Source organism: Camelus dromedarius, chromosome 1 (genome assembly GCF_036321535.1).
Source record: "Camelus dromedarius isolate mCamDro1 chromosome 1, mCamDro1.pat, whole genome shotgun sequence".
Classification (NCBI taxonomy): Eukaryota; Metazoa; Chordata; class Mammalia; order Artiodactyla; family Camelidae; genus Camelus; species Camelus dromedarius.
Window position 1 is genome coordinate 120088309 of NC_087436.1, and position 16052 is coordinate 120104360.

General features: G+C 50.2%; 1 protein-coding gene across 2 annotated transcripts in view; it reads right to left on the bottom strand.

Annotated features, from left to right (window-relative positions):
• AFAP1 (actin filament associated protein 1) overlaps positions 1–16052 on the bottom strand; it is a 135421-nt gene that overhangs the window by 12738 nt on the left and 106631 nt on the right. The window contains exons 11-14 of one of the 2 annotated variants that reach the window (XM_031437914.2): positions 15786–15931; positions 9162–9279; positions 5175–5441; positions 2678–2792 (exon numbers count right to left, since the gene is read on the bottom strand). In XM_031437914.2, the coding sequence (XP_031293774.1) occupies positions 2678–2792; positions 5175–5441; positions 9162–9279; positions 15786–15931 (646 nt within the window). The remainder of the gene's footprint in view (positions 1–2677; positions 2793–5174; positions 5442–9161; positions 9280–15785; positions 15932–16052) is intronic. The other variant, XM_031437929.2, reaches the window with a different exon arrangement.

Sequence of the window (16052 nt, forward strand, 5' to 3'; positions counted from 1 at the left end):
TAATGCCTCCCTTGGAGGCACGCACCTTAGAATCTTCAGTAAGGTGGAGAGTGAAGATGCCAACCAGACTGGCCAAGGCTCACGAGTTCACAGCTCCTGGCCATCAGCCGCTCACCCCGATGACGACTTGAAGGCCTCGGGGACCTCCCGCTCCTCTGTGGGCTCACACCCCCAGCACCCGTGGTTGTTTATTCGCATGCCTGACTCCCTTGCTAGACTAGGAGCACTTCTGGGGTGACGCCGTGGAGGGCGGCATCACAGTTCGCAAGACAGGCAATGGACCCAAGACAGGGATTCCGGACAAACAATGAATTTCCCACAGCCCCAGCGTCACCCTCCATGGAGCAGGAGCAGTGAGGTCTGCTCTGTGGGCGTCAAAGAAACCAACTTGATGCATGACCCTAAAACCCATCTAACATGACCGTGTGATGCCTGGGCCGTGGTAGGCATAAGCTTAGATCTGTCAGGGATAACGGAGCCCCGAGAACCCTGTCCACTCAGACAATGGTGAGCCATTCCTAGCGTCTGTCCTAAATGCCCAATTCACCAATTCCCGCCAGGCAAACCATCGTGACTGCAATGAGAACCTCACTTACGAAGGCAGGCACACAGCCATCACTCCCCACTCAACCTCCCCCCTCACCGAAAACCGACCAACCCCACACAGTGAAATGAAAAGGCTCGCAGCGTAAGGCTGAGCAAACCAACAACCTGAGACTAAGGCGCTGCCCTAGTGGCTTGGCTAACCACACGTTTTACAAACAGAGCAAGCTCCAAACTCCACTTTTCCTCATCTGAGATGCTCCCGACAAACCTACATGCGGTAACCGACAGCCGTCCGCACCTTCTGGTCCGCGTGCAGTAAGCCACATCCAGTCTATAAAGCAACTGGCTCAACTCAGCAAAAACACAGAATGCAACTATTTTTCTCTTTTTTCTTCATTAGATGTCACCAAAGTTACTAAAAATTCCTACAGAAGGACTCAGATAATAAAGGAATGAATCATCTAGGAAATAAAATCAGCCCAGGTGCTGAGACGGACGCTACACGGAGCCCGAGCTTCCTGTTGAGTCAGGCCTCGCACGACAAAGCTCTGCAGGCCCGTTACTCCCTCCCCTACCTGCCCCTTTCCAAATGGACGACACTAAAATTCTAAGTGAATGTAAGTACACCCGACTGCATGAGGGAGATGAGATTTGCCAGAAAAGTAAGGTCGAAATAAGCTGCACGCAGCACAAATCAGGGTGATGAGGGTTTGGCCCCGCTGGCTGCTGGGAGGTGTGTTTGGGGAGGAGGGAGAGCAGGTGAGCGTCTGTGAAGAAGGCACACACTTCCCTGGGGCAGAAGCAGGGAGCACCGTCCAACAAGACTGGGGCCCGTCCACGGGAGAGGCTGAGGAAGAAGCCCTCTCCATCCGCCTCGTGTGCTCTCCGACTCCGAAATCCCATCACCGTGCAGACAGGAGGCTGGCACACTGGGCACGGTGCCGCCTGGTGTGCAGGCTGCTGCCTGGAGCCGCCAGCCTAGTCTTCGTAGGCAAGGGGCCGGCTCTACCAGCTGCACGGAGCCAGGCTCATAAGGTGTGGATGCGGCTTCCCCAGCGGTCACGTCAAACTCACATTCCCATCTACCTCCTATCTCTCACCCCAAGACCCCCTGAACTGGGGGGAGCCGGTGCCATGGCCTGTCCAGCCTGTCTGCGTGTGCGCCCCTTGGTGAGATGGAGCCTCCTCGAAGAGACTGCTCTCCCATCCTTGCAGCCAGCAAGGAGCAGAGAGCCAGGGTGAACAAGCCCCACCGGGGGGTGAGGAACAAAGGCACATCTATCCAACACGAGCAAACACAACTGCACACAGATTGCAATATCACCCTGGCTTCCTGTAGCTGCAGATCAGGAGGGATGCTCTGGCGGGCTGCCTTGCACTCAAGTCTTGCTGCTTCTCTCCGCTCAGTCCGGACCCTGCCAGATCTGGAGTCTGAAAACCTGGTCCTCACTCTGGTTCTGCTACCTGCCGGCTGTGAGGCCTCAGAGAAGCCGTGTCACTTCTCTGAGATTATGTCTACATTGCAGATGGGGCGGATGATACTACCCTGGTCAGGTGGCCGTGGAGACTGCAGAGGAGGGTATAAGCTGCGGCTGAGCTGGCCGAAGACTAGAAGGCACTGCAGGGGCAGGATCTCCTCATAAACCCGTGTGTTTTCTCTTGCTCTGAGGTGTGTGTGTTACCCCGATTATTTTGATCACAGGAACCACAGCAGACACTCGTCTACGTCTTTAACATGTGGAAGCTGAGTTCAGAGAGTTTACATGACTCAACCCAAGTCACTGCCAGCAGCAGATCAGGGACACAAACCGAGGTGTCCTGACCCAAAGCTGTGAGCAGCCCTGCCACCTGCACCCACGACGACCTCATACTTGAATGTGCTTAACCACGCCTGCAGTTAACAGCCCAGCTCTGCTGATCTTTTTATGTACAACCGTCCTAAAAGCTGGGTTAAAAATCCTGGCCCTTCTTAATGCAGCAAACCAGGATGGGTGAGGCAGCACGTGGTTCCGTCTCTCCAGCGGGCCCCAACCCGGGCATCTCCGCCTGAGCAGCGGAGGGGATGGCCCCAGCCCCAGCTCTGCAAACAGCACCTCAAGCGAGAACGCAGGGCACCGAGAGACACACTTACTTGAAGGTGTCCGCTTCACGCCAGCGGCCGAATCGGCTTTTTTCTGCTGACTGCTCAGTGTCTTGCCTTTTCCTGGAACCCCGTTGGATGCCACGGGAGGCTTTTTACCCTTCAGCTGTCGAAATAAACATATGCGAAAATTGAAAACAGACAAAAACCTTGGGCTTTTTTGTAGTAAATGGTTTCAGTCTCTGACTCTTGAAGTAGAAACTATCACAGACAGAAAAAAATGTGGACAGCAGAAAACCAGTGTGGTTTCCCAGCACTGGACTGCTGACACCTCCCCAGAGCAGCTAAGGAGTAGAAGTTCTAGCACCGAGGCTCAGAGCGAGTGCGGGACACCTGGATGTCTTCGGTTGGGACGCACCAAAAGTTACCTTTTCCTACCGGGAGGTCAATTATGCCGATCAAGAAACTGGCACGGGCAGCGGGCAGCTGAGGGCATTCGGCTGAGATGACTGAAAGTCTGTTTCCAGAGACACACAGCTTTTATTTTGGTGGAAAGCTCTTTAGCGGAGCAGCAGGACTGAGCACTTAGGAGTCCAACTGCCAGGGGTTATGTTGCGTCCTAACTGGGTAAATAGCTGCCTTCCGAGTCACTGACGGGCTGAGGGAGGATGCACAGGCAGCAAAACACAGCGACAGCGTGGCCCAGGTGTTAACGAACCGCAGGGTTAAAAGATTCAGCAAGGCCCCCGCTTCTTTGCTGCAAGCCAACGGGTGCTGCATTTTGCTTAAGTGTGTGTGCGCCTCAGCTGGATGGCGGGAGCTGCCTGTGGACGTCCCAGCCGGGCCGCCCCGCTGTCCCCGCTGCTTCCTGCCGTGGGCCTGGGCTTGCGGAGCTTCAAATTCTGGCTCCATCACTTGGGAGACGCTGAGCAAATCACTAAAACTTCCTGAGCCTCTGTGGGCTCATTTAAAAATATAAGGATAATGGGGGGAAGGGTAGAGCTCAGTGGTCGAGCACGTGCTTAGCATGCACGAGGTCCTGAGTTCAATTCCCAGTACCTCCATGACATACATAAACACATCTCATTACCCTCCCCAAAAAACTCCAATAAAATAAAAAAAAAACTGTCATTAAATGAGTGAATCAGTGTAAAAGCACAAAGATACTGATGCCTCCCACAGGCTTCCTAAACAGGTTAAATGACACACCACACACCTAGAGCACACGTACTGTGGGTGTGCAGGACGTGTGAGCTCTCTCCATTAAATAGCAGGTCCCCAATTCAAATGGCCGAATGAGGACAGGAAAACTAAAGGTGCTATAATTCAACTTGCAAATGTGTGTCCTACTTAAAGCAAAACAAAAAAGAATGAAAAGCAAACACACATAAACCTTATATCAAATGATTCTGAACTAATCTGGGGACAATCCAAACATACAAGATAGCATATTTTGCCCCATAATTTTTACTGAAGGGAACTCTAATACCAATAAAAAGTCAAAAATACACCACCAGATATGCATTCACTTAGTAGGTGAACCGTGTGACCTACCAGACCTTTTACAGAAGGACTCATAAAAAAGCCAGGAGGCCGTGGCCCCCACGTCTGACGACACAGCTGCCTGGGCCCCTCAGACTCACTGAATCACAGTCTCCAACTGTTGTTAAAAATGAAAAACAAAAATCTTCCCATGTGATCGTGAAGAAAACTTCATTTGGAAGAGCTGCTATGAGCCATCACACCCTGAGATTCTAGGATCTTACTTGGCATTCATTACTTTCTTAAGATTACCCCCCCCCCAAAAAAAAATGGAGGGAAAAGAAAGTAATTTAAAACGTGACCATCTGCTTTATGTTGGTAGAGCACTCCTCCACATGGTGCTTAGATCTTCGTGCAAAGCACAAAAAAATTCCTAGGTTGAAATGCATGAAAACGCAGAATTAACACTTATACGGAGATGTTGCCACAGGCAGGAGGCGTGGGATGGACAGTAGTTCAAAATCAAGGTCATTTACCGTTCAACAAATCCTTACTGTCTGGCTGGCTGTAGGGAGTACACTTGAGTACTTACTCATTATGGAAAAACATCATGGTTCTCTGAATAACCCTATTTAAGGTGTAAAGACTGAAAAGCAGTTACCACGTGGAGTCCACCACTCCCCATTTACATGAAACAGAAACACAGGAAAGGAACTTGCAGCTCAAAAATCTTCTGAAAACTTGTCCTGTCCCTATCCTCTTTCAAATCTTTGCCTTTAATTGGCATAATTTATGAAATCCACTGGGGAATTTTCCAGGAATGGAAAGAGGGCCAGGCAAAGAAATACAGCACACAAACTGGGAACTAGCTAGGCATATTTAATCCGTTCCTGGGTGGCCAAACATTGATTGCATTTGAAATTCTATTCTAGTCGAAGAGGAAATCACACCCATCCTTGAGAAGTCTCACTGACCACAAGCTGGTGAATACACTGTCCTTGCAAAACCCTGCCGGAGGATCATGGCTTAAGGGGGTTCTAGAAGAAGACAGACTGGGGTGCCGTACCTGGGAGCTGAGCCCGAGAGATGCCCTCCCCAGAGAAGAGGTGTTAGTGACAGACGGGGAGGAGGGCAGGCTGCAGGAGGCAGGGTGTCTGTAATGGTTACGAGACAGGCCGTCAGCGGGCGGCCTAGAAGCCCTCCTGGCAGCAGGCGGGCAGCGCGCAAAGATTTTCGGGGACGGCAAGTTATCGTACAGGACCGCGGGATCGCAGGGCGCCTCTTCTCCCGGGCCTCCGCCACCGGGCGCAGGAAAGCCGCCGTCAGGTTCCCACTGCAACACACACAGCCTCGCCGTTAGTGCCGCGGCCGCAGAGTGCAAAGCGGGGCGAGATGTTGTTAGCAAGCACCCCGAAAGCACGTCCACGCTCCCCCCCCCAGCCGTTACCAATGAAACACACACATGAGCAGGTGGGCTGATTCAAAAGAAGGCTCTCCCTGCGGGGCTTAAGGAAAGGGTTATTTTTCTGTTCCCAGGGTCATCAGCTTATGATATTTTTGCTTTGTTCTGTTTTTTTTTTTTTTAAAGTACCCAAAAAAAAGAAAGAAAGATTGGACATTTCTTTTTCCAAAGAACCGGATTTCAGAAGTCCTCCTAATCCAGAGGCAGAAGCAGTGTGGTGTCGGGAAAGGAAGGCTGGCTGGGGGCCCCGGAGACCCAGAGCTCTGGCTCCACCGAGAAGATGCGCTGAGATCCCAGCAAAGCGCTTTATTTTATTTCACAGTAATACTGACTCATATAATTCTTTCTCACAGGAATCTTATTAAGCTGGGGGAGCCGAAGCAAGAGGTCCCTGAGCTCAGGCTGCTTCTGGGCCGCCGGGAGGATGAGGGCTCGGGTCAGACCACCTGGGCCTGCCGTGCGCACATCGGGGCCTGAGGTCTGTGGGTGGCTGTCTGCCTGCCCTCGTGTGCCACACTCGGTGAGGCCGGAAGAAAGTGCAGTAACCGAAAAACAGTCTGTGAAAAGAAAGAAATCAAACCATCCTAGAAAACAGGATGTTTCAAAATATAGTGGCTATAATGGCATTGCGTGAGTGGAAAGTCTTTTTATGAAGGATTAAAATAGCTACAAGCCACTTTAGAACATGGACATTAAAGCATAAACTAAAACCCAAACTAACAACCACCGCCAGATTCTTTTAAGTTTTAAAGGTCTTTATAAATTGCTTTGCATTTTAAAAAAGAGAGAAAATATTAATTCATAGACTATACTTATTTTACTCTATTTTTATACCCTTCTTGCCGGGTTCCTTTCTGCCAGAATGTAATTGCAGCCTTTTGTTATAAAAATAGAAAAAGTTTAAACTTTCACAGCAGGCGTGTGTTAATTCCTTCGCCATCACTTCAGTGTGTCTACTTTTGTGATGCCGGGGACCCGTCTACAACCTAAAAATAATGGCACACGGAGGCAGGGAAACCTGGGTATGAGTGTTTCATAATGGCAACCCAGCATTATCTGTTTGCCCAGAGTTATTAAGGCGGTCAGTCCAACTAAAGAGTCATTTTCCTAAAATACTGAAGGATTAAGTCACTTGGAAGAAAACAGGAAGAAGCACGTGTGTGCCTGTCGGAGGTGGCTTTGGAGATTCCCTCTTACCCTGCTTCAGGTGCCGGGGGAATGCTGAGTGGGCGAGAGTTCCTGGAGCTGAAACACTGCTAAAACGTCAGGTGTTAGGTCAGAAGTATGAGATTTATAAAACCGAGATGTGAAGGCTCCCCCAGGAGACAGGGCCCGGGAAAGGAGCCCAGCAGGGAGAACGGTAGTTTGAAGAGAGGCCTGAACTTGCAGGACGCCCTTACTAAGCAGGGGAGCCGCGCTGCTGTGCACAGGAAGCCGCATCTTCACCACCTCTCTTGCACGCCCGGCGATGCACGTGCAGACACGACTCCCAGGCGCAGAGCCTTCGAAAACGGCAGCTTTTTATTTCTAACCTGTTTAAGCCGTAAACGACCTAAAGGAAGCTCTTTCCTGGGGGTGCCTGAACCCGCATAATATAAACGGGAACGACAGATGGTGGAACCAGACCAGTGTCTGTGCAGGTCCGTGCTTTCTCTAAACTGCTCGGCCCACCTAGGTAGGGGAGAAACCCTAGGCGGAGAGGCACACGAGCGGGCCTTCGGGCAGGGAGACGGAGAGACAGGAGTGTGTGGTGTCTTTCCCAAACAGGTGGAGCCGAGACCCAAAGCCCAGAGGAGCAGCTGGTCCTGGGAGGGTGAGCTCGGCAGCTGGGTCCACGATGAGGGGCGGGCTCTGCCAAGACTCACTGGTGCTGCTCAAAGTGAGCGGAGGCCAAGAGCTGGGGCCACCCAGGTGCACAGTGGCCAGGAAAAGGCTGGGGGACGGGCTGGCACCTGCTCCTGTAAGGGCCACCGTGGGCCCTCCCCGGGGGCGTGGCTCCCACGAGCCTCTCCGCTGTTGCTGGAGTGGGTGCTGGAGCCCCCAACACTGGAGACCCCATGGCAAAGGTGGTGGGGGGACTGGGGGACAAGAAGGTCCAACTGGGCCTCGTGTGAATCTTCTTGTGGGAGGGGATTCGTCTCCCACCCACTCCAGACCCAGAAAGGACCCCACCTGATGGACTTGCTGCTCGGATGGGATTTCAAAGCCTGCCTGCCCCCCCAACACCCAGACCTCCCACGGGGCCCCAGTTCATCTTAATCTGCCCTTGACCACACCCCTACCTAGCCAGCCGGCCCTTCCTCCCCCTCCCCTTTCTCCTCCCACTAGATGGGGAGGCCCTCTGAGGACACAGGCACCATCTTATCCATTCTGTTCTCAATCCCTAGCACAGTGCCTGGACCCCAGGAGACACCCAGAAAATAAGGAAGGAAATGGGGGGGAGAGGGAGGGCAGGAAGAAGGTGAGGAGGGAAAGGGGTGGGCTGTGTGCTGAGGGGAAGTTCTTTTTTAATCAAGCAGCCGATGGACAGACTGCTCCCCTGGCAGGACCTGCAAGGTGGTCTCGTCACGGCGGCAGGAGGTGAGTGACCAGAGGAGGGCCCAGGGCTGGATGTCCCGGACCCGGACTATGTGTCATCATCGTTCGCTATTACCTGGCTGCTGTTTCTGACCCAGACCACAATAACCTGATTATCAGTTTGCTTCTATCCCTGAGCTCCAGGAGTCCTGACCCCCTCTCACTCCACTTGAGAAGGCAGTGGTCTGCTGGGTCCTGCTTTGGGCAGGTGTGGCCTTGTTATGATGGTAACAGGGAGCTGACTGATAATGTCCATTGAAATAATGGACAAAAGAGTAATAAGCCAGACAGTAAGAAAATACTCTACCTCCCAAGTTTGAAAAAATCACCGTAGACATGCTCCATGCCTACCTTGCAAACAAACACAGAGGCCAATTTAAAATCCACCCGATACTGGGAGAGAAACTGGCAGAATGGCTTCTCGTGCGCCCCTTCACAAGCCTGCTGCCTCTGAAGGCCTCGTCTTCGCCCAGAGCGGGGTGTGGAGTTTGGCCCGCAGGAGAGGGTGCTCAGTCAACGGGTGTGAGATGAATATGATGGAGACACAGCGAAACAAATGTTCACCGAATCCCACATCGGACACAAAATCCTGAGACAGATCCCCAAACTGCTGAGGCCAAACAGGCCCAGGAGGCTAGTCTAATTCCAAAGCCGTCGCTAACCATCTCCGGTATTCACATATGACATATGCACCGCCCCGGATGGGGTGGCGGGTGCCATGTCCCAGTTACCCTAAGTCCACCATGCGGAGGAGGGAGGGTGTCTGGAGGTGGCAGTAGGGTTGTCACCCCCGGCACCGGTTCCTTTCTGATGGTGTTGAATTAATGGACCGACACGAATGACAAACCGTCTACCTGCTTGTTCAAACACAGATAGAGATGAACAGCGAGTCAGAATCGAGGGCAGGAGACGAGGGACGGAGTTTTCATCTTAAAGCCTTCCCTCACTCGGGCTGAGAGGAGGGGTGGCAGCCTCGGACGCTCCCGGGCGGCTGCGCGGCCGCAGGGCACTCACCGCGCCGTTGATGCAGGGGACGTCGTGGTAGTGCAGCGCCGGGCCACTCGGGTGCGCGTAGCCGTTGGAGGTGCTCCCGAGGTACGGGTTAGCAGACAGGACGCGCCTGTTCATGAAACTGAAAGAAAAGGAAACGAGTCACAGTCCTCTGATGGGGCAACAAGTCTCAGGAGTGCTGGTGGACGCTCAGCTGCGCCCGGAGCAGGGGCGGGAGCAGCGGGCGGACCGGCGGAGCATGGCACTCAGTTACAGCCGCCGGGCAGGCTCTGAGCCTGAGCACCAGTGACACCTGCCCGAGGACCGGGGAAAGACGGGTGACAGCCCTGCTGGGGCCACAGAACGAGCCTGCACATACCTGGTGTCCAGCAAATAACCACTTTCATTATCAGCAGCCCACACAGGCAGGCCTTCCAGACCACTGCCTGCTTCTGTCAGTAAAGCTTTTCTGGGGCACCTTTCTTTACCTTGACTCTTTTTTTTTTTAAGAAGAAAGGACTACTTTGTGTTTATACTTTTATTGATCTTTTATTTGCTTATTATTGTATTATATAATTATTTTACTTTGGGGGGAGAGGTAATTAGATTTATTTCTGGAGGGAGTACTGGGCATTGAACCCAGGGCCTCGTGCAGGCTCAGACCACGCTCCGCTCCTTGAGCTGTACCCTCCCCCCACCTTGATTCTTGGTTTAAAAACTGTATGTGGCTTTTTCTTTTCTCTTCTTTTTTACATGCCTCTTTCAAGAGCCTGGTAATCCTTGAAGGCAGAGACCACATGGCCTGCAGAACCGAAACAGTTACCATCTGGCCTTTTTCAGGACAAGTTCATGGACCCCCTTCTACAAACTCTTCAGAACAGCATCTAGAGTCCTCCATGTCCGCTCAGCACCCTGCCCCCTCGGCACAGCTGTCTCCCCCGCTCCCCCCCCCCCTGCCCTGAACGTCTGGGGGCCACTCACAGAGGCTACCTCCACCCCACGTCACTGCCCAGCTCAAAGCCTCGGGGGGCTTCTGGAGTGCGTCCAAGAGTAACCCGAGTGCTGCGTGGCCTGCCTCCCGCCCCGGCCCCCCTGCAGCTCTTCTTCCACAGACCCCTCCTTCTTCCTGTCTCCAAGGGAGTTTGAGGAGCCCTTCCTGATCCCCCCAAATAAACAGCATCACCGCCTACCTCCCCCACGGTCTCCATCCTGAGACCCACGCCCACCTCACACAGTACAGAGCTGCATGTCCACTGCCTGCCCCCCACTAGGAGATCAGCGCCAGGTGCCCCTCGCAGGAGCTGGGGCAATGAACGAGCGTCTGGCCGGTTTGCCCGTGGCGTCCGTTCTAAGTGAAAGGCCTGACGCCTAGGCAAGACATAACCTACGTGCCGTTTTCTCCTGCTGGGAAAACTAAGGCGGCCGCAAGTAAAAAAAAAAAAAAAATTTTTTTTCAATTTCTTCTTGGGATCTTACATTTCTATGGTAACTAGTTGAACAGAAAAGATAGCGAGTGAAAAAAGAAAAGAGGGCAGTACAGGGGAAGGAGAAAGCTACCTCTCTGACCAGAGACCTGGCAGCGGAGCGCCGCCGCCGTGAGTGCTGGTTCAGCCTTAGTCCGAAGGGTGAGGGGGAACTGCCCGCGGCTCCCGTGCAGGTGGAGGTTTGGGTGTGCACACTGCCCCCTGCTGGGGGAAGACGGCTCTGCACCGCTAGGCCGCCCTAAACGTTACTCTCTAACTTACAAGAAACTTCTTGCTTTTTTCTGATTAAAAAAAATGCATATGATTATTTGACACTTAAAATACATGAAAATATATTTAGGAAAAGAAAATATATAGAAAAGAAAGACTACAAGAAAGACAAAGATTTGGTTTGTTTTTAAATACGTAAAATTTTCGGGTTGAAACATCCAGTTTGAGAGTATTCTGCCCCCTGCCTGCTTTGTGCCTCCGTTTCCGGCGCTGTGCCTCGTGTTCACGCTGGGGCAGGGACACCAGGAAGGAGTGTGGACTACGAGGGGCAGGACAGGAGCTGACTTGGAACAGACACCGGCGGGATGCTTCTGACTCACAGGACACAAGGATGGGAGGTCACAGACACGGAGGATGTCCTAGCTGGACGAGGCCTCAGCCACCAGCTAGCCCAGCCCTCATCTCACAGAGAGGGACCTGGGTCCCAAAACCAAGTCTCCGGGCCCTAAACAGCGAGTGGAGCCAAGACGTAGGAGTAGGTCCCTCGTTTTCTGGCCTGGTGCTCTCTCTACAATGGGATTTTTAGCCAAATAGAGAAGTGGAAGTGAGATAAGAGATCACATGCCACTTGCTAAGCCAAAAACTAAAGACATAGAAAAAATATATGTATTAGTAAAATATACATGGCAGAAGCTTTGCCATGTTAAGCATTTTTAAGTGTGCAGCTCTGGGGTATTACGTACATTCGCATCACTGTGTGGCCATCACCGCCACCTGTCTTCAGAGCTTGGCATCTTCCCGAACTGGAGTTCTGTCCCCACCCCCTCAATTCCACTTTCTGCCTCAGTAGACTTGCCGGCTCCAGCACCTCGTGTGAGAGGGCCACCCAGCATTCGTCCTCTCGTGCCTGGCTTACTTCACTTAGTGCAACACGTGCAAGGCTCATCTAGGGTTTAAGGAAGTACATTTAGAGTCACTTCCCAGGGCTTCAGGTGAGAGGGTGACTCAAGCGGACAGCTCCCTGGCAGTCTGTCTGTGCCCTCTCCTTGTCCACGCTGACCTACAGCTCTTGTCATCAGGATTGCTATAGCTGTCTTGTGGGTCTCCAACCAAGCATGTCTTGAAAAGAGTTTCAGAAGAAAATTTCAGAAAGTTTTCCTTGCATCCGGTCACCTATATATGTTACTTAAAAATAGGTCTCCAGAAAAGTGCATTTCAACTGTTTACCTTATTAATACTCTTAAATATAGCACTTCTCTGGGAGACTTGACATGACTATTTTTTCTTTTATTGTCCTCTTCCCAAAATATATTACTGCCCTTTCTCCCTCAGACGTAATTCAATGCACAGAAAATTCCCCACAGAAAAACACATAAAGGCAAAGATTAACTTAATCTTAGATTATTTACCACACTGGCAAGCTACCACAGTTTATATTTTGAACACTGTTTCCTTGTTAAATCTCTTCTCCTGTAAGTTTTACAAGAAGGTTTAGCAGAAAACTAATAAATAAAAATGAACTCTGCTGCTAAGTAACATCTCCTATAAAGATATTAATAGGCTGGCAAACATTCTTTCAGCCATAAACTCACTACAAGCATATTTTTAATAAATAAGTTTTCAGTTTTGCAATCTACATTCTTTTCTCAAAAATGTGGCCTTCTCACATTTGGTTTAGATGAACATGCCACTCCTTTGTGTTCCAGGGGAACTATTTGCAGTCAAGGTTTCTCTTAAATGTGGTTGTCAGTTTGTTTATTACCATCAGAGCTGCAGTGTGGACCTAGGAGAGGCTTTTTGGAAACGAGTAATGCCCACGGTAGTACAGGTAATAACCACGACCTCCTTTCTTTCACATCACCCTAGGTGTGTAGATTTTGCCAAACTGGACATTACATTTCTTAAAAAGCTGCTTTAAATGTGCTTTATTTACTACATGATCAAAAGAGTCATTGTAATTTTGCTGATTAGATAAAATGTGGTGATGGAAAAGTGCTGAGGGCCCGCAGAAGAGTCAGCACCAGACCACGCCGCCTGGTTTTCACACAACAGAACAGTAGTAAGAATAGGTGGTTTATATGCCAAAAATCCTCTCGCACTCCTGGAGATTTTCTGTTAAAGTTGTACACGACTACTTCCTTCTGCCAAGGCTATTTCCCGTAGTCGGGTGAGCGGCGGCCTGATCCCTAACATGGGCCAGAGTCATCTGTACCCAGCCCAGGATGTCCTGGCTGAGCACTGATAACCGTTCACTCTGCACCACCACCTGAGACACAAAGGAAGACTGCTCGAATCCCCCGTAACACCACGTGTGTGGACAAACCAGCCAGCGGTGTCCACGTGAAGCGGGCAAAGGACAGTGTGAGCGTCCATGCTCATCTTCACATTCAAAGGTCTCATTGTCTTAGGGAGCCCCGGAGGGCTTGCCAACGTTGTTGGTTTGTTTATGGTCACTTGCTGATTACGTAACTCCATTGCCTGCTCTGTTTCAGTCCTCCTTTCCTCGGCTCCAGTCCAGTCTCTCTAAAACAGAAGCAGGAATCAAGGGGCCACAGACATCAGAGCTAGAAGTTTTGGACGCCCTCTGAACTCGCCTCTATCTTCCACACAGGGAAGCTGAGACACGGAGAGGCTGTGATGCCTTGCCCAAAACTTCCCGCTTAGTAACTAGGACAGCGGGGCCAGAACCCGGTCTCCCTCCTCCTGGCCCAGCGCCCTTCCCCTCGTAATCCCACGGCACAGCTCACAGCAAACCCCTGCCAAGACGGCCATGTCCACTGGTCTCAGGACCGTCCTGCTGCTCTTCCCCGACCACGCAGAGCTGGGCATGGCGACAGAGGGGTTGTCACCATGGGGAACGTGTGGTCGGCAAAGCTGAAACTGCTCACCATCTTGCCCTTCACAGGAAAGGCTGACCAGCCCTTGCTTTAGGCAGTGGGCAGTATGCAACACGAGTCAGCTGCCGCTTCGTCTCCCTGACTCACTCCTGTGATCAGCAATCCTCAAACGTTTTAGTCTTTACATCCTTAAAAGTTACCGGGGACTCCCAAAGAGCTTTCGTTTCTGTGGTGTTATCAATGCTTCCTTTATTGGAAACTGAAACTCAAAAACGTATTCTTTTTTATTCATTTAAAAGTAACAGGAATAAATCCGACATATTTCAACATACTTTTACGAAAACTAACTATGTTATCCAAAAAAAAAAAAATTGTGAGGAAAGTGGTCCTGGTTCTACACGTTTGTAACTCTATTCAACATCTGGCTTCACAGAAAACAGCTGGATTCTCACACTTGTTTCTCAGCCTGTCACAGGCTGCTGTTTTGTTTAAAGTGTGTGAAGGAAACGCAGCCTGCCCCAGATCCCCAGTTGGAAGGGTGGGGCGCATTTTAATAGCTTTTCCAGGTAACCGTAGATGTGCTTTGATACTACACCAAAGCTCGACGAGTGGTCATTTCTTAATGATTAGTTGCGATGTAGAACTGAAATTGTAGCAGCAAGCTTTCGGTCCTCTTTTGCAGGAGAGCCCATGAGTTTTATCTTGCACGTAGAACGGGCCTTCTGCTGGTGCAAGATTTATGCACACCTTTGAATGCTGACACGCTTCATGCAATACCAGAAAACTCACGCTCAACATCACCACCAGTCTCACCAGGAAAGCCTAAGTATTGAAGCCGTCAGCTCCCGGTGGCAGATACCAATTTCCCCAAATTCTAATTTCCGAGTGAAAGCTCAGCCACATCACAGGCAACAAACACAGCCAATTGTTTCCCTTGAGATAAAGGGTTCACTTGGCTCATTTTTGAAAAAATGTCTGCAGATACCTTAGTCTGAATAACCACAGCTCATCTGCTAAATTGTTTTTCAAGTAAAAATGAAAAAAAAGGGGGGGGGGAAGCAGCTAGTTTAGTTAGCAACTCAGTCTTACAAGAGCTTTTCCTTAAGACAACACGGCAGTTCAGCGAACATAAGAGCTTTATGTGCCCCCCCCGCCAGCTATGTCATGTAAATGATAAAAAGACACGTGCTCAAGAGATTTAATAACAATACCCACCACCTGCCCTTCACAGGAAAAGTAATAATTTTACTGCTTCACCACAGACATCTTAAGTGAATCCAGCATTTCCTTTTTGCAAGTGTGTGGCAGTGACAATGGTGATAGCAGTGTGGTGTGACAACTGAGGCTGTTAAGCCAATTTGCCCTCCACCTGCTTCTGCACCATTGATGCAAATGTCACTACAGCCAAGGAGAAAAAGAATTTCTTAGCATCGTTATGAGAATAGTTTGACCTTTGGGACTGCCTGAAAGGGCCTTAAATACCCCTAAGGGTCTGCGGACCATGCTTTGAGAACTGCTGCTATAATAATCTTTGCCATCATTATGTTAAAGAAACATTCATGGCTTAAAAAAATGCTTTTGTACATAATAGCCTTTTTAAAAAAAAATCACAATTTAAGTTTTAAAAGTACATGACTGACAGCCTTGAAAACTCACTTCCCATTACAGCAATATGTAGAATCAGCTCTGCTTTATAGAACTGTTCCCCTCATACAGGGGTCAGCAAACTACAGCCCAGGGGCCAAATCTGGCCCACTGTCTATGTTTGCAAATAAAGTTTTATTGGCACACAGCCACGTCCATTCTTTTATGTATTGTGTGTGACTACAGTGGCAGAGCTGAGTAGTTTTAACAGGAATACTTGGTCCAAAAGGCTAAAAATATCACTATCTTGCTTTCTGCAGAGAAGTCTGCCAATCCTTGTTCTAAGAGAAAACACAGATGGTTGAAATGACAAATATTTCAGCAAAATTTTGATTAATATAATACAAAAAGGAGAGTCTTTAGCTGGTGTTTTTTCCTCTTTAAGGCTATATACTTACAAAAACAGTGAAAAAAATCAGGGAAAAAATGAAGTCGTTTAACTTCAGGGCATTTCACACAGCACTGGGTCTTACCAGAAGGTGTGCTTGGCTGTCTGAATGACATTCGCCGACATCTCCACGTCTATGTAGTCGTAGTGCAGAGCCCCGGGGTCGGTTGAGGACCCCGTCTCAGCCAGCAAAATCCCAATCCATCGGCCCATGTCTTCAGAAGAAGATGCCTGTTGAGGTCAAAGGGGGAAAAGAGCACTTTATTGAAATAATGGTGAAGAGTTCTAACGTTTTCGCTAATACGTCAATAAACAGATGACATCATGGGAGAGGCGGTGAAACAGGAAGCAC